Source organism: Pelobates fuscus, chromosome 10 (genome assembly GCF_036172605.1).
Source record: "Pelobates fuscus isolate aPelFus1 chromosome 10, aPelFus1.pri, whole genome shotgun sequence".
Classification (NCBI taxonomy): Eukaryota; Metazoa; Chordata; class Amphibia; order Anura; family Pelobatidae; genus Pelobates; species Pelobates fuscus.
Window position 1 is genome coordinate 11,941,773 of NC_086326.1, and position 17,870 is coordinate 11,959,642.

The 17,870-nt window shown below is 36.0% G+C and overlaps 1 protein-coding gene across 1 annotated transcript in view; it reads left to right on the forward strand.

Annotated features, from left to right (window-relative positions):
- The window catches only part of LOC134575459 (alpha-2-macroglobulin-like protein 1), an 81,713-nt gene that overhangs the window by 50,600 nt on the left and 13,243 nt on the right, over positions 1–17,870 (forward strand). Inside the window, exons 16-25 of the mRNA XM_063434753.1 lie at positions 1,080–1,229; positions 3,376–3,487; positions 5,244–5,328; positions 6,688–6,913; positions 10,010–10,133; positions 11,205–11,326; positions 12,015–12,066; positions 13,705–13,788; positions 15,711–15,887; positions 16,130–16,205. Coding sequence (XP_063290823.1) covers positions 1,080–1,229; positions 3,376–3,487; positions 5,244–5,328; positions 6,688–6,913; positions 10,010–10,133; positions 11,205–11,326; positions 12,015–12,066; positions 13,705–13,788; positions 15,711–15,887; positions 16,130–16,205 — 1,208 coding nt within the window. The remainder of the gene's footprint in view (positions 1–1,079; positions 1,230–3,375; positions 3,488–5,243; positions 5,329–6,687; positions 6,914–10,009; positions 10,134–11,204; positions 11,327–12,014; positions 12,067–13,704; positions 13,789–15,710; positions 15,888–16,129; positions 16,206–17,870) is intronic.

The window sequence follows — 17,870 nt, forward strand, 5'->3', positions numbered from 1 at the left end:
TACATCACTATACTATATTCCTGAATTTTATTCCAGACAGGAGGCTCATATTATGCATGTTTAAAGCTTAACAAAATAAAATTAGATAACTGTTTTGGAGATCTATTTACTGGGCTTCAAATAAAATGATTTAAAGAGTTATTCAGATGACCAATCCACAGTTTTGATTATATCACTTAAACTGCCTCCTGTTCGAAAAACTTTTGTAGTCATGGCTGCCCTAGACAAAAACACTCCAACGTTAGAAACATCTCAACCAGCTTCGAAAGCAAGCCGCCACCCATCCCTCCCCGTGTTATAATATATATTTTTTTTTTCCTGGGTTCAGGGCAGGATTACACTTTAGTTCAAAAAGTTTATTTTTTATTTTTGAGGTTTCAATAAAATTATACTTAATGTCTACAGTTAAGTTTGGTCAACAAGTACAGAAACATGTTAGTACACTGTGTTACATTACGACATCAAATTAAACAAGGCTCGTAAAAATTTTGCTCTAAATATGCATTTGTATAACTTGTTTTGAGAGCAGTGATAATTTCAACTGTACCGGTGTAGGAGTAAGGATTTGTGTTGGCCTGCAGTTTGATCTTATTGAATGTTTGCCCACAAATAGTAGTTCTATGATACTGTTCTAGTAGTACAAATAGTAGTTCTATGATAACATTTACTGATACTTATTTGAATCTAGGCCAGTTTTGATTAACCTTGGGGCTGATGGAGTTCAGTTTCCTGCTCTTAATAGCTCAGTGAGAAAATAGGTTTGTATGGTTTTGGCCTCAAATGTGGTCATATTGTGCAGTCTGCAATACCCTTAGAAAAAACTTATTCACAAGGATTTAGCATACAAGGGCACATATGGTGATGAAATTGCATTGTTTTTGTCTTGTTTTTTCAGACTCTGCAAGCTTAAATGTACCTCTGTATCTATGTATAAAATACATGATTTGTGATATTGTAATAATTTAAGCATCAGCTTTTGTGTAATCCTGTACAACTGCTCAATATTATTGAATCTCCTTGAGTTGATAAACAGACATACAGTATATATTAATTTATTTTTATTTATTCTCTGTTGAAAGTTTGAGCATGAAGGAGGCATGTTTTACTGGCAGTGGGCATATGGGCGAACCTATGAACAAAGAGATGCCTGCCAACAAAATACTACTACACATGATCGATATTATTCCCCTCATGAAGCCTTTGAAGTAGATGTGGAGAGCTTGTTTCAGGTAAGAAATAAAAAACATATTTAAGAATAAAGGCTTTTTGTAACATAAATTTAATTTATTTGTTAATTTCTTACATTTATTATTTGTTCCGCAACTCTTTGTCATTTAGGGTAATAGCCTGTTATGGCCTTGATAAATGTGTACCATTTTATATCTGTTTTTGTGTTCCTACTACCAAAACACACACACTTAGTTATATTAAATAAATCCAAAAAAATGCAGATTTCACTACAATAAGCATTCAACAGGTTCTCAAAGTCTAAGTAACGGGGGGAAAACCCAGTATTTACCAGTTCCTCCAAGGCCATAAGCATAAGGGGCTGGGAAAGACGATGGCTATGGGAGGAAATTAAAGCACAAAATACAAAGCTAGAGAGAGCTCAATGTAATAATTCAAGAGTTCATTGAAGGATTGCATTCATTGACCTGGAGAAGCTATGTGACCATCAGAATAGCCAGCCAGGGCACAAATCAAACCAAACTTCCATGTGGTGTTTAGGCCATAAAATTTCCTGCAGTAACATCAAGCCCTACCTACCCAAAGGTGCAAATGTCAGCTGAAAGCCCCTCTTCATGCATCAAGGTTTACTCATCATCACTGTAGGATAGCCTGGATTAGATAGGTATAAAAACCGTATGAATTTTATGTTTTTATACTTATTAGCTTTAAATCTCACTCGGTTAAACCCCTTAAGGACCAAACTTCTGGAATAAAAGGGAATCATGACATGTCACACATGTCATGTGTCCTTAACGGGTTAAACCCCTGCAAGTCTGCTTGTTTAGCATAGCACATCTAGTATCATTGTATTGGTTTGTCTATGTGTTTAGCTGGAATATCTATTTATTGCAACTTGTTATACTTAATATTTTTTATGAAACATTATTATCTTTGCTAATTTCCGAGTGATTGTAAGAATTGAGGGTTAACTGCTATGATATATCTATGCCAAAATACATGATGTAGCTAATAATATAAATTATACCTGTACAAAGTTACAGGGTTGGCTTTTGGGGTGCTTGCAAGTGTATGTTGGCTTCCAGTAACTCTTCTGTTGTCTATTGTTAGTGTAATTGGGCTGTGTATATACTTCCCCAAACACATGTTCACTGACACCATGTTGGCACTTTAATTTCACATGGCTTGATGCCATTTTGGGACTCCCAAACACACGGCCTGATGTCATCTTGGAATTACCAATCCACATGGGCTGATGCCATCTTGGAACTCCAAAAACACATTAAAATTTAACACAGCAATTATTGTGAAATCCTGGTTCCAAAACCATGAACCACAACAAATCTCCTGGACTCCAAATCCATATGGATGTATAAAGAAAGAAGCATCACAGCAATGGACGTACAGTTTCATGATTAGGAGTTACATTGCTGATGTAAAAAAAAGTAACACAATGGAGAAGAAGCTGATTAAAACAATAAAACAGACTGGTACATGAAAGAGGCCCAAGCACACCCATTATTTTTTTCAAACAGGCGGTCCTCATTTAGGAGCAGTGAATATAAGCATTTTGTCCCTCAATCTTCAATCAAACCTCTGTCAAGCCTGACAAATGCTTGTTTGAGGGCTGAAATGTTGTTGTACGCTATTCCTAAATAAGGACTGCCTGCTTGTGCCTGGGCTGCTTTGATATACCAGTGTGACTTTGGGGTTTGCCCTCCCTTCCTAGAGCACCCTTATGGGAATACTCCATCACCCAATCATGCCCGATACACTAACTCAATGCACAGTAAAGCAAGGCATGATGCGTGTGTAAATATGAACTTTGGTTACATACAGGACTATTTACTAACGTGAACTGTCAGCAATTAAAAATAAATTTTAAGTGAATTGTAAATATTAGGCCAATATATTGTTTTCAACTATTTTGTTCTAAGGTTTGAATTTTTCACTTGAATTTTTGACAATTTTACACCTAATCTAAATAACATTGTCTGCAAGTTTGTTTGCAAAACGTAATAATGTGCTCAGCAGCTGCTCAATGGGAGGAAAATAATTGTTTCAGTAAATAAACTTATTCAAGTATTGTATATGATTACTAGAGGGTAATCAATGCTCATAAACTAAACCTTCCAGGAAATATAGAAAATGACTAATTATTCAATATTTCATGTTCATAATTCACAGACAAGCTTTTTAAGTATTTTCACCAACACAAAGATCCACAGACCGCAGATATGCTCAGACTTGGACTTCAATCCTCGAGGGTCTGAAGGAAGAGCAGGACTTGCAAGGACTTGTAAGTGAATCATAATCATTTTTACTACATACCTGGCAGGGATATGTCCCACAATGTGTTTCTTTCTATGTACATTGTCCCTCTCTTACCTTTCGTTGGTCAATCACTGTACTCTCTTTCCTCTATTCCCTTTACTCTAATACAAGGGAGTAAGGAGTTGTCTGGAAAGGGGGTATTTGCTCCCTGTGAGCCAATAGTATAAAGACGTATGTGGGTTGCACTAATTCTATTAATTATCATCTTATTATTATGATAGCATATTTATTGCAGTATGAGTGTAATTCATTTAAAACCAAATTAAGAAACAAAGTGGAGTGTGGTGAGACAATGTACTGCGTTGGCTTCAAGTTGGGCTACTTGTTTGTAATTGCCCTCCAGGCGAAATGCAGCAAGCCATGTGCTACAGTTAATCACCATCTGTCATTCCATTTATTTTTTCCGTTAGCAGCCAGTTACCATCCATTGTCTCTTTATTATTTATGTATTTTTTTTTTATTTGGTTTGTTAACAGGCAATCACTACTGATACTCTCTATATTTCATTTGCCAGCATCAAATGACCAGCCATCTCCTTTCTCCTCTGATGATCTTCAAGTCAATAACCACAGCCCCTCTTTTTCCTTTTATCATTTATCTCACATTCTCTTGTTTTTTTCTGACCCTTTGCTTGATCTTCCTACCATAGTTTTTTTTATATAATTTTTCTTATTATTATTTTTTACATACATACTTGTCTTTACTGTTATGCACTATCTCCATTCTTTTGTCTACGTACATGTAGTATTCAAACATTAAGTAATTTTATAACTTTCTCTATTTTCTATTGCCTTCCTTTTATGCACTTCTATACTTTTTATTACCAACTAAACAATCAAACAAACTAACTGTAGCAGCTACGATCTTGGAATATATTTGCCAGTTATTAGATGCATATCATGTGGATAAAATTTAACATACACATTGTTAGTGCTGGACTTAGTAAAACTCCAATAGAAAAACGTACTCCCAAATGATCCCTAATGTCAGCACACTCAGACCTTAGTAGTAAATTCCACTGAACACCAATCTTTTAACAAAAGGTAAATTTATTTGCAAAAAATATTACACATGGAAATACAAGCAAACAATTGCCTAGAACAGTCCTCATATGCGCCAGTCAATGCTATATAGTATGTGAAGGTTGATAACAACATGCTCGGTGATCCTTGCCTATCATAATATACAGTAAATCCCACTGGGGAAACCATATATTTCAAAGGTGTAACACAGAAAGAAATGATAAACGTACGGCACCTGTGAGAAGGGGGAAAAACCACATAGAAGTGACCCAAGTAAGGACCGAAAAGCCCCGAACGTATTTCACGCTTGGCACAGCGCTTTCTCAACATTTTGATTAAACTCTCTTCTTCTCTTTTGTAATATTATGCATATCAACTGCTGCATGATAATGAATACACAATGACTGTAATATCGAATTTGGTCAGCAATGCTGTAGTCAACAAAGAGAAAACAATTAATTCTTAAGTTAGCTGGAAAAATGGGGCCTGTTTAGAACAATCTTGGAAATCTGTCTTCCAATCTGTCAATTAGCTTAAGTTTAAAATTAACTGTCACCTCTTTATTGATTCTTTTTATATTTTTTTTTTTTTACTTCATGTCTTTATATATGTTTATCCCTAGTATGTTGTTTTTGTGCAATTTTCATTATCTTTCTCTATAGTATGATTTTACACCAGAAATGTCTGTCCCTTTCTCAGCTCCTCCTAGACCAAAGGAACCAAAGAAGACTATAGAACGCAAGGTCCTTCCCGAATCATGGATTTATGATCTTGTAGGTGTAGGGTGAGTGTCAACAATATAGTATTATAGCAATATCAAATAAATGGATAACTGATTGGGTTCTCTTCTCAAATGTAATTATCTATTTAATGACCTGTGCTTTCTGGAAATGATGTATGATTTAATACTTCTTACAGATTGTGCACAGCATTGTAGTTCTGATATTAATTTAATAAAGCAAATATATGATTAATCCCAACTTTACCAAATCAGCTGTGACTTGACCACAACACATCGAGTATTATTTCTTATGATAAGTATGTTATCTCAATATAATGCGTGCTCAGTAACAAAGGAGAGCTTTATACAATGTTTGTGGAAGTTAAATAAAATAATAATACACACATTGTTTGGATACAGCTAGCAGAGCATAGAACAAGAAGAGTTCATGCAATTATCTGTAATAAATTCGCACATATTCAATAAGATTAACTTTATTAAAACATATAAAATATCATCTTCAGAGTTTTCTTTATCTGCTGGAGTAAAGATATACATTTAAATGATAAGAGAATATAATAATTTAGCCTAAGATTAGGAGGCAGGCGCAACACTTGACTGCTTTTGAGTTAAATATAATAATAATAATAATAATAATAATAATAATAATAATAAAAAACAAATTCTATGTTTAGCCAAATGTAAAAGCTAGCTACAACCTAAGCATAGTTCCATTCATTATTGATCGATACGTTGTGCAGAAACTAAGTCGCCAATATAATGTTTATGAAGCATTAACACACATAGGCCTTAATTTAAAGAGTTTTCCTAAGCTTTTCAAATGTCAATCAGAATAAATTGCCGCTACTAGCATTGTTGAAAAATAAAAAGTGTACAATACAAATCAGTTTTATTTTTTTTTATTTTTGTGTTGTTGACTTTTTATTCTCGATTGGTACTAGCCCTGGCATTCTATTCAGATTGACTTTTTAACAGTTATCCAAAAAGTTTAATTAAGGCCAATGTGAATTGTAATTGTTCAGGTACTAAGATCATTCTATGCTGGCTGCTTTTTTTGTGTTTATATATGCTGGTATTCATTTTAAATAGGACCTTATTGCCTAAGCTGTTCTTTCAAAAGGTGCCAGAAGCTTTTCAAATTATATCATATTTTTCTAAATTATATTTAATAAAAAAACATATTATAAATATATGAATAGATCAAAACTTAAAAAACATGTTTTTTTCCAAATATTAAATCGCTTTAAAAGTATATCCAAAAATATTAAATAATTTCAAAACATATCCAAAATTATTAAATGAAGACCATGATGTTTTATTTGCTATATTTACATTGATATATAATTTGCTGAATCTTATATATTTTTATGTATTTCTTCCATTCTTCCTCTTCCTTTGCAGACCAGAGGGTCACACGCAGATTTCCCTGACCACCCCAGACTCTATCACTACATGGGAGACGGATGCATTCTGTCTGAGTCAGTCTGGCTATGGGGAGGCTGAGAAAGTTGAGCTTACCACAATCCAATCTTACTTTATTGACCTGACGTTTCCCCACTCTGTGGTGCAGGATGAGGTATTCCCACTCACTGCCCAGGTCTTCAACTATGAGAAGACGTGCTTGGTGGTAAGTACCACAAGGAAGATGAAGAGCCTGTTTATTTCAGAAAACTTACAGCATGGTAGTATTTGTTAAATTCACCTATAGGCATATTTGAAAGATGTCAGGAGACAAAAATGCCAAGAAAATTAACCAAATAGGTTCAGATTAAATATTGACATCAGGGTAACCTTTTAGGGACAAGTGTAAATTAACTGATACATATAGTATAGATGAGATCAGTAAATTAATATATATTTTATTAACATAATGTGGGATTTGCCATTGAAATGAAACAAAGCAACTCAGCAATTCTCCACCAACCTCCAAACTCTCATTTTACCCATCTCAAACACCACCTGCCCTAGCTCTGCAATCTCCTTCTAAAACTCCACCCTCTCCTCTCAACTACTGTAGATATCATGACACCTCCTATATTTAAATATTGCAAGTGACCCCAGCTACAACCCTAGCACACTAAGCTACCCCGTCACCTCCACAAATGCTCGAGAAATGCTGAACGCTGCTGGAGAAAGTTGCATTCTGTGTCTGACTTCCTCCACTATAAATTTATGCTAAGCTCCTACAGTCTTGTTCTTTCCTCTGCAAAAGAAAGCTACTTCAACACCATCATAACCACTTTCCCAAGAACCCAAATGCCTATTTCACACTGTTAACTCTCTTCCAATATAATTTCTATGTGGGTGACATGCAAACCTATCTGCCCTCTCCTGATTTCTCACCAACCCTCTTGACTCAGGTCTTTGACTGCTATTTCCAACAGGATGGCTGCTCATTTTGTTGAACTTAACCTGTCCAAAACAGAGCTTCTTGACTTTCCTCTTTCATATCCAATTAGACTGTTAATAGCTTTCCCTCTCCGCACCTTGGTAACCCACCCTGCTTCCTCTCCTGCAATTGTGTCTTCCAATAAACTAACCCTTCACTGTAAACTATTCTAGCAACCTTCTTTTTCCCATACATGAAATACATCCTGCCCTTGCCTCTTGTGCCACTTTAGCCCACTACCTCTAGAATGTAAGCTCGTTTGAGCAGGGCCCTCAATGCCCTCTGTTCCTGTGCATCCTGCTTGTCTTATTACAATTACATGTCTGTCAGTCCATCCATTGTACAGTGCTACAGAATTTGTTAGCATTTTATAAATAATAATAATAACTAACAGAAGCACCAACACTGTATTGGATCCTGTATTTCAGATATGCAAAATGTAATTGTACTAGATGAACAGTGAAATAGTAAGTTACTGGGTGAATGTCTCACATTAATTTTGTATGTGGCTTACAGCAAATATAAAAATGTAAATAACAAATGCGAATACACAATTTTTTTTAGAAATACGTTAGATGTTATATATTAATTGTTCTAGATAATAGTAACTAATAGACCCCTGCATTCCTTACTGGATGAATGTCAATTTTTATGGATATTGGAAGATCAGTTAATTCTTCTAAAAAACATATCAACTAATATAATCATGATGGAAAAAAAAAAATCTTTGATTTGAGGGAGCTTTGAGATTACTTTCTGTTAAAAAGAAACAGTAGACTGCAGCACTAGTTCCTCATGCTTTTTGACCCTAGTCCCCTGTGCTTTGGGACCCTGCACCAGGACCTCCTATATGAAATCATTACATACATACCAGAGCACTGTGGACTGGGGGCAATAAGAGGCAGTAAGCAGCCTGTCCACCGCATTTTGACTTTTAAAATGTAAATGTTCTATCCTAGCATACTTATTCTATTGTTTTGGGGACCTGCCCAAATATGCACCAGATTCCCTCATTTGAAATGATCACCACCAATCCCAAAGCACAGATGATTGGGGAAAAGAGCATCAGGCTGCAGCACTGCTGTTCATCACTACTTGGCACAGGAAGTTGAGGGGCATGGCTTTTATAATTTAAATGGCCCATCTCAGCATACCAAGGGGATGGGGCATGCCCCCATCACTTCTATTGATAAGGGGACAATTGGCCCTTCCCTTGCCTGTGATTTGGAATAGGAATATGAAATGGTAGAGAGCTGTGCTCCTTACCACTTCTATGTTTAACTCCTTATCTGTTGCATCAGGTCCCCCGTTAGAAATAATCAACCTAATCTCACAGTACAGAGGATTGGGGCAAAGAACATTAGGCCATATTTTGGCATAGCTAGGGAATGGGGCAGGAGTGAGAAGGCATGCTGCCAATTTTCACCTATTTTAGGGGGTGCACTAAACTAGGTTCCCCCATATATACTTCCATGCTAGGGCTGTGGGATGGGCTTGGAAATGTCAAAGAGCTGTGGCTCTTATTCAAAAATGATGCATATGATATCATAACCCCTAATCCCACAACACAGGAGATTGGGGGACAAAGAGCAGTGGGCAGTTATCTGCTACTCTTTAGCTTTTAAAATGTAAATACCTCAGACCAGCATAACTAGTGGATGGTGCAGGAGACTCTCACTCCTATTGTTTCAGAGTGGGATATTTTACCAGGTGACCCCCAAGCATATACTGCCATTCCTGGGTTGTATAATGGCAGTAGGAAGTTGCAGGGAGCAATGTTCCCTCATGCCTACATGTTTAACCCTTCACTTGTCATGAATGATGAAATTCAAATAAGCTGAATATATTTTTAGACCTTCACTCAATCAAAAAAATATATAATGAAATTAAGATGAACCAAATCAATTAAATATTGAAATTTGGTTTGTCCAGAGCAGTTGGATAATTTCAGACAAAGCGAACCTAAATATGTCCTCTGTGCCCAAGTCAAATAAAGAAAATTTAGGTTTTAAATCCATTTATCTTACCAGACATTATCATAAGATAAAATTATTTTTTGTGTGTATCACAAGATTATTCCCCCAAACTGGTCTGAGTTTGGTTTCAAAACCAGTTGTTACTGATATTTTTCCATCTTCTTTCAAGACCATTAGCTGTACCATGCATGATTTTAAGGATTGAATAATTCTTCAAAGTTTTATTTACTTACTTTAACGTGTGCTTTTGTCTATTTAAATAATTGATTGGCTTTGGTGAAGCTGTATAGCTTTGGATATATTTTTCTTTATACATAAGTGATGAACTGATGACATTATCCTTCTCTCATTTTTACAGGTGGGAGTGTGGTTGTCTGACTCTCCCGATTTCAAAGCTGTCAAGACATATAATGAGGACAACCATTGCATTTGTGCAGATCAATCTGAAATATATACTTGGAATGTCACTGCTAAAACAATAGGTACTGGACAAAAAATATATGGAGCTTCATATTGTGGTCAGGTGAATTCCCTTGATGGCCCAGCGGGCTTCCAGTGCAGCTGCAGGTCTGTGTTGCAGCAGCTCATATAAACTGCTGCTTACAGTCTGCCACTCTCTATGGAATTCAGAGTGCAGGGTGGGAATCCTGGTATCTGTGACCTCCTCACAGAGCGCCTGGAACCATTAAGGAATTGCAATTAATATGGTCGGCCACGGACCAGGGAATCGTGTTTTTTTTAATCTTGTTTATTTTGATATCCTTGTCAGTTCAAGGAGAGCCAACTCAGATCCTGAGCTCCTGGCTCAGACAGGGGCCCATACAGGCAGCCACCATGGTCAACTAATAAGTAATCCAGCTCTGAAACCAAACATACATAAACCATTAGCATCTCATTATACCCAAGATGCCTTCAGAGTCATAGAACATAGAGTTCTCGAAAATGAACTGATGATATAAAGATATAAAATCAGAAGATCAGAAATATATAAAATGAGAGGCTTATACAATGTCAGAAATATACAATGAGTTATAAATAATAATATTAAAATATTGTGCTAGAGTAAGTATCAAAACCATAATTCATTGGACAGAAAATCATCCTATGCACGTGGTATTTGATAAGTGACACATAATTCATTGTAAAATTAGCTCAGGGAACCATTTGCATGTACTGGTGCAACAGGATACCCAAGTACTTTCTTGGTCTCAGCACAGGTGGCATGAGTAACTGCTGAGTAGAGTAGGCAGGTAGTGCTGCACATGCATCATTCTAGAACTCTGAAAGTGTCAGTTTGTCAATGCATTTATGGGTAAACAAGCACACTGAGCACACTGACACATGGGATTGCAACATAATGTCATAGGAACAGAGAATCGGTGCTGTGTGTATTCAGTGTTTATCTCTGAGAACATGTGACATTTCCAGATGAAAAAGAAAGACCAGATGTTAAAATAGTAAATTGCAGTTCTCCAGTTGATGAATTTATAGCTTGAATATACAAGCTATAAGTTCATCAATGATAAGGCCATCTTCCTTGTCACACTTCGTAGGTAAAATCAAGCTGAAGGTCAGCAGTGGAGCACATAAACTGGAGGGAGCTTGCCCAAGTGATCATCTTGATTTGGGAGAAAAAGAAATAGAAGATTCCTTGGAAAAAACCATCATCGTAAAGGTGAGCATTAGAATAATACAAAGAGTTAAAAGCCCTTATAGAATTTTACATCTTTGCCTGTTACATGTACAGTGCAGTGCACACTATGTTAAATAGGAGTGTTTTATCTAATTTATGCTTTCCAAAAATGTACAGTTGTAACCACGTTAGATTGAAAGGGGGTGGGCGAATTTAACTTAAAGGAACACTAGAAACAAACAATGCCATAGTAAACCCCTGTCAATGGCTTTAGGTCCTCCGCACCCTCAAGCAAGAAAAGGGTTAAAACCATATTAACTCCTCCAACAACATCACACTAATGGAGGACCTAATGCACATGTGGCTGTATTACACCTTCCCCATAGGAAAGCATTGAATGAATGCTTCTCTATGGGGATTTTGAATCTGCTGGACAACCTCTTGAGGATGTCCAGTGTTGTTTCACAGAGTTAAACTCTGTTAGAAGCCAGGAAGTGACTCTACATGTGCTTAATGGCTACAGGTGCTTAATGGCTTCTAACAGAGTTTAACTCTGTGAAAAGATGTTGGACGATCTCATACTTTGCCTAATGGGCACCATTAAATCCTCTCCCAGTCTAAACTCCTTTAAGAGTTCTCTGTCACAATACCTCTATACAAAGCCTACAATGGATCAATACATATTACTGTTGGCATGCATTCTTTATATTATTTTTGTCTTGTTTTGCAGCCAAGTGGAGTAGAGGAGGACAAGACAGAAACATATCGACTCTGCCCAGAAGGTAAATTATTTATAATGTCTGCGTTTGACCAAAGCCTCATTTTTATTCATTTGAAGCTGCGTCAGAAATAATTCCAGTCTGTAAGAAAGGAAAAAAAAAAACTTTTAAAATGGTTTATCAATTAAAATTTCAATTTACTTTAATTGTGACTTATGTAGATAAACCAGTTAAAAAGTTTAGTTTTTTTTTTCCTCTAACGTACTGGAATCATATCTGATACTGATTCAAACTAATTAAATTGAGGGCCACATTTTTTCACACCTCACTCTAAAGAGCATCAAAAAATAAAAGTAAGGTTAACCAAGCTTAACGTTCAAAGCAAAATGATCTATTAAATAGTGGGTATACAGGAAATAAGGAGTGGCATTTACCATCTATCACATGACCATTAAGTTTAAGGTCATATGTCCGAACTGTCACATAACATTACATGTAATCACTTAAAATATAAAGTGTTATATTATTTTTGTATAATTGCTGATTTTGGTGGAAGTGAGGTCCTTGCACCCTACGGGGTAGGTGTGTTCCATTATTGCTCATTATTGGTATTCATTGTTGTTGTTATTTTGACATAAGCAACCAACAATTAAAGAGAGCACTCCTATAGCAAATAGCAGAATAATATACAGCCTGCCAGACTAAGGTGCTCAACCATAAAAGGCATTATTCTTTTTTAGAACCCAAATCATTTAATCTAGAGTACACATAGGAACACAACTCAACGTATAAAAATGAAGCTTTATAATATTATATTCAAATTATAAAAATATCCCACAAAAATTGCAAATAACAAAAAGATAATGAATACATAGCCCATAAATTGTCCATACATAGCATACAAAATGTTATATAATGAAGTGTAATTTTTATACAATAGGTAATTGATCCTATGAGTACTTTAAAAGAGTGTTCAGATCTCAGTGCGGCATGACATGTTTAACGTTGCAACAGGACATGAGTTTTACTGTGGGTCAGGAGACATGTTTTCTTGTGTGAAAGAAACATGTTTCAATTCCCTAATGATGTGTTTTATATTGTGATAGGGTATGGGTTTCAGAATGCAATGGAAACTTTATTTAATTGTGAAAAGTTGCTCATATGTGAATGAGTATGTTTAGCAATGTTTTTAATTTCCCTCTTCTCTTCCTTTAAGGCCTAAGTAAAAATAACAAGGTGCATAAAATAAACACCCTGTCTTGCTTTATTAAACCTCCAACCTAGTCTTATTGGCAGCAAACGAGAGGACATCAGCATGTGTAGCTTATGTGGGTAGTGGCGATCCCTAAGTCATTTGTGTTTTTAATTTACTCTTCTCAATGTGCACTATTTTAATAGTAGTTGCCATTAAAAAGTTTATGTAGAGCACTATATCAACTTATTCAACTTGTCAAGATATCTCCAATGCCACAATGACATCACATGGTCAAGGATAGGAACTTCATAATTAAAGACCTTGAGTAGTTCTAAAATCACTTAAACAATGCAATCACTTTTTGAAAATTACCACGTTATCATCTTACCTGTTCAAAATAGAGTATTTTCTATAATACACTATATCTAAATATATGATTTATTTACCACATATATTCTTCTAAACTATTAGAGCTGTATTACAATGCACATTTTTGTTACTAACAGGTGGAAGCGCAAGGCAAGAGATATCATTGAAGGTTCCTGATAACCGGGTCGCTGGATCTGAACACGCTTACATTTCTGTGTTTGGTAAGGAGTCAACTCATACAACTGAGTTTGAGATACAAATACATCTTTCTAAGTTCTCTCTCTAGTGAGCCCATACAATGACTATACATGAGTTCTTTCAGTGCCTAGTTATGCCAATGATTCCTGCTTTTATACATTTTTCTCTTCTAGACTATTTTCCCATTTCAGTTAAGTTTATGAATGAGTGCAATAAAAAAGCAGAATAAAATGTATCCAGTGAAGGACAGTTTATATTTCACAGGGCCGCTCTCTATTGTCCAGACATGGGAGGAAGACAAGTTTTGAATAATTCCATTAGAGGGAGTCTTTAAAGAGACACTGTAGTCACCAGAACAACGGCAGCTTAATGTTATGGTGTCTGAAGGCCTGTACCTGCTGGCTTTTTATTGTAAACACTGCATTTTCTGAGATTTCTAGGGACACATCTAGTGACGGCCAGTAGAGGTGCTTCCTGGGTCAGTTCTGCAGAGTGTGTAGCACTCTGACATAGAGATTTAATGCATCTCTATGAGAAGATGCTGATTGGCACAGTGTGGCATTTTGTCGCACATGCACAATAGCTACCCAATACTTTCATTTGATCTCAACCAAGGTGGTAGAGTGTGGGCAAAGCCAGTTGCAACTGACCCGTGCGGCGCTGGGAAACGTGCGTTAAATCACCTCTAGTGGGCTATTTTAGAACTATAGTCTAAGGAATATATGCTTTTATTCCTGACACTATAGAGTTCCTTTAAAACACACAAATGCACCCTGAAATGCCTTGCATAGTGCCTCTGCTTGATGTAAGTGTACTTACTTTTGAGCATTATGTTAATGAACAGACATTCTTTTTTACATCCCGAAGACATTTTGGGGAAGTTCAGTTCACAAAAATACCATCAGGTCACTTGCCAATACCCATGACCATGATTTTTGCAATTTTCATTTATCTAGTTAAGTAACCTATTGTTTGTGATAATACAATTCTTCTTTTATGCTAATATTACCAACCCTATTTAATTAACTGCTGGATAACTTTTGGTATCAGGGCATCATTTAACCTCAGAAACCTTTTAATGAAAAATGCAAAAAAATGAAATATACATAGGTTTTATTTTTAGATATCCTGAAGAGCAGTCTATGCATGAAATATATGTTCTTATGTGTTATCTGTAGCTACCGTGCATATATCTAAATGAAATAACTTTGTAGTGGAGATATTAAGGACTTTTACATCAATGTGTTATTTTTCTGCCATTTATAATTCCATAAGAATATTTGCATTCTTTATTTAAAAAATACAATTCGCACACTTTATACATTTTAATATACTATACATTTTTGTTTGTTGAACATTTCTGCTCTATTTGATGCTAAGATCCCATTGTTTTGATTACATAGCATATCACTACCACGTAAAATATATTGTTCCCCAATGAGAGGCCAACCGTTCTATAACTGGCAGGATGAAACACAATATCCAGTTATTCCTTAATAGCACACAGCTTTTCTGTCCTAGCAGTAGTTTAGTAATGTAGAGGATACGATCTCCATCTCACTGACATAGTTACATATATTATGATAGTAAAGTAGAAGGTTCACACTTCACCTTCATTCAGTGTAATGTGGGGTGCTGTCCATTGTTTTTCCATTTATATCATGTATTCTGCACAATACTATCCTTTAATATGAAACAGATTAAAGACAACACATTCCCTGTTTCTACTTCACATATTCTCCAGTCCATGGCAGCAATGACTATTTGGATGAGCTATACTATGTTTTTTGGTAATACCCCTTTTCTTTATCCAGTGCTAATAAAGAATGCTAGGAGACGTTAGTTGAACAGATAATTGTGTGAGGTTATAGCAGGTAGATATAGTGTATATAGATCGTTTTGTCTTATTTATGTGTGATGTCTTATAACCATGGATGTCTGGCAGGTGATATTCTCAATAATGCCGCTGAGAATTTTGAAAATATCTTTGGTCTTCCTACTGGATGCGGAGAGCAGAATATGGCAAAGTTTGCTGCAAGTCTTTATTTGTATCTATATCTAAACCATACCAAGCAACTGAAACCGGAAATGACAGATAAACTTTTGAAAGCGTTGGTAGTAGGTAAGTGAATATTTCTGTTTCACTTTTCATGTGTTTTCCGGTAATTCGTTGTAAACTAGAATACATCAGTGTCCCAGATTAAGATTCTAAAGGATTCAGGGAATACATTAAATTATCTGTAGTTTAAGCTTATGAGGAGAGCTAAGAGAGGATTTGAAATAGATTAATATCCCACAAAACAAAGATTAGGTTTGTACTGGCATGATGCTTTGGGTATCACAAGAACATTCTCATCTCTCCAGGGTACCAGAAACAGATGGAGTTCAAACATGAAGATGGCTCTTATATTGTATTTCCAGGAGATAAAGGAAATATTTGGTATGTATTAGAATGTATTATCTCGGAACCAATTAATCTTTGCATTATTTGTTTTATGTTTTTTTTTTGGCCTTCGATTTAATAAACTTTCCAAATGATTCAATACTGTTAGAAAAACTATTAAAATGATTTATCTACAAAAATTCCCAAAGACGTTAATTGTGACTTCTGTAGGTAAATAGTTTGGAACGTTTTTCTGATAGTATTGAATCATTTATAAATCTTATTAAATCGAGGCCACTGATTAACAACTATCACAACAGGTTTTATAATAAATCACACATTATGTTTTAATATTGTCAGACATAAAATATGGACATATTACTTTATATTTTAACATTCTTTCATTATCTTATCCATGATTTACTCATTCAAATACCCTCACAATTGTATTCTATTTTTCAATTCTATTTCATTTTGAGCATAGGCCACAATTTAATATTTTTTATAACCTTTTCAATTGATCAAAATCTGTCAAAGAATGTTTGCTTACTATGTTAAATACACCCAGGTAAGTTGGTGTCTCCCACCTCTTTCCCAACTCTTTTGTTGTCATTATCACAAAACGATGTGAGGATAATGTTTTGTGTTAATTACTATTTCTCGTTCACTGGAAATTCTCTCCCATTGCAGACTGATATAGACATCGATTTAATTAGTTTGAGTCACCATCAGAAATCATTCCAATCTGTTAGAAAAAAAAATAAACTTTTCAAATGATTTATCTTCAGAAGTCACAATTTAAAGCTTTTTCAAACAGATTGTGATAATTTGAAAAAATCCAAACCTTTTCAATGAAGGTCTCAGTTCCAGAGCAGATTTCTACCTATGATGTTGACTTAAAGGGACTCTCCAGGCAGCCCCTGTTTACTCACCTGGTTTCAGCGCCGGGAGCCTCGTGAAGCCGCGCCCCCTATTTCGTCAAAATAACGAAATAGGCGGGCGCGAGCAGGGAGCAATCAGACGCTTCCATTTGGAATCGTCATTGCTCCCTTGTGCGCATGCGCGGCTTCGCCACACATGCGCACAGACTTCAGAGGGCGGCATTAATGCCGCCCTCTGAAGTCCTCAACGCACTACCGCGCATGCGCGCGGTGTGAGCGGCCGCGAGCTGAGCTGACTGACAGCTCAGCTCGCGGTCTTTGCCCGCCCCCCTCCTCTGCTGACAGGCTGGAGAGAGAAGGCACGCACACAGTGCCTTCTCTCTCCTGCACACGTCAGACGTATTTTCAAACGTCTGACGTGTACAGGGCCTTTTTAGGGCCCTGCATGATAGGAAGTGCCTCTAGTGGCCGTCTGAGTGATGGCCACTGGAGGTATTCCTATCAATCAATGTAAACACTGTATTTTCTCTGAAAATACAGTGTTTACATTAGATTGCCTGCAGGGAGCTATAGTTCTCACCTGAACAAATACATTAAGCTGTAGTTGTTCAGGTGACTATAGTGTCCCTTTAATTCATTTGAATCAGCATCAGAAATTATTCCAATTTCTTGTAACAAAACTTTTCAAATGATTCATCTACAAAAATTCCCATAGACCTTAATGGTAACGTTAATGGTGACTCCGGTAGAAAAATTATTTAAAAGGTTTATTTTGTTCTAACAGATTGGAATGGTTTCTGTTGCCATATAAAACTAATTGAGACCTATGCCATTCTGCAAT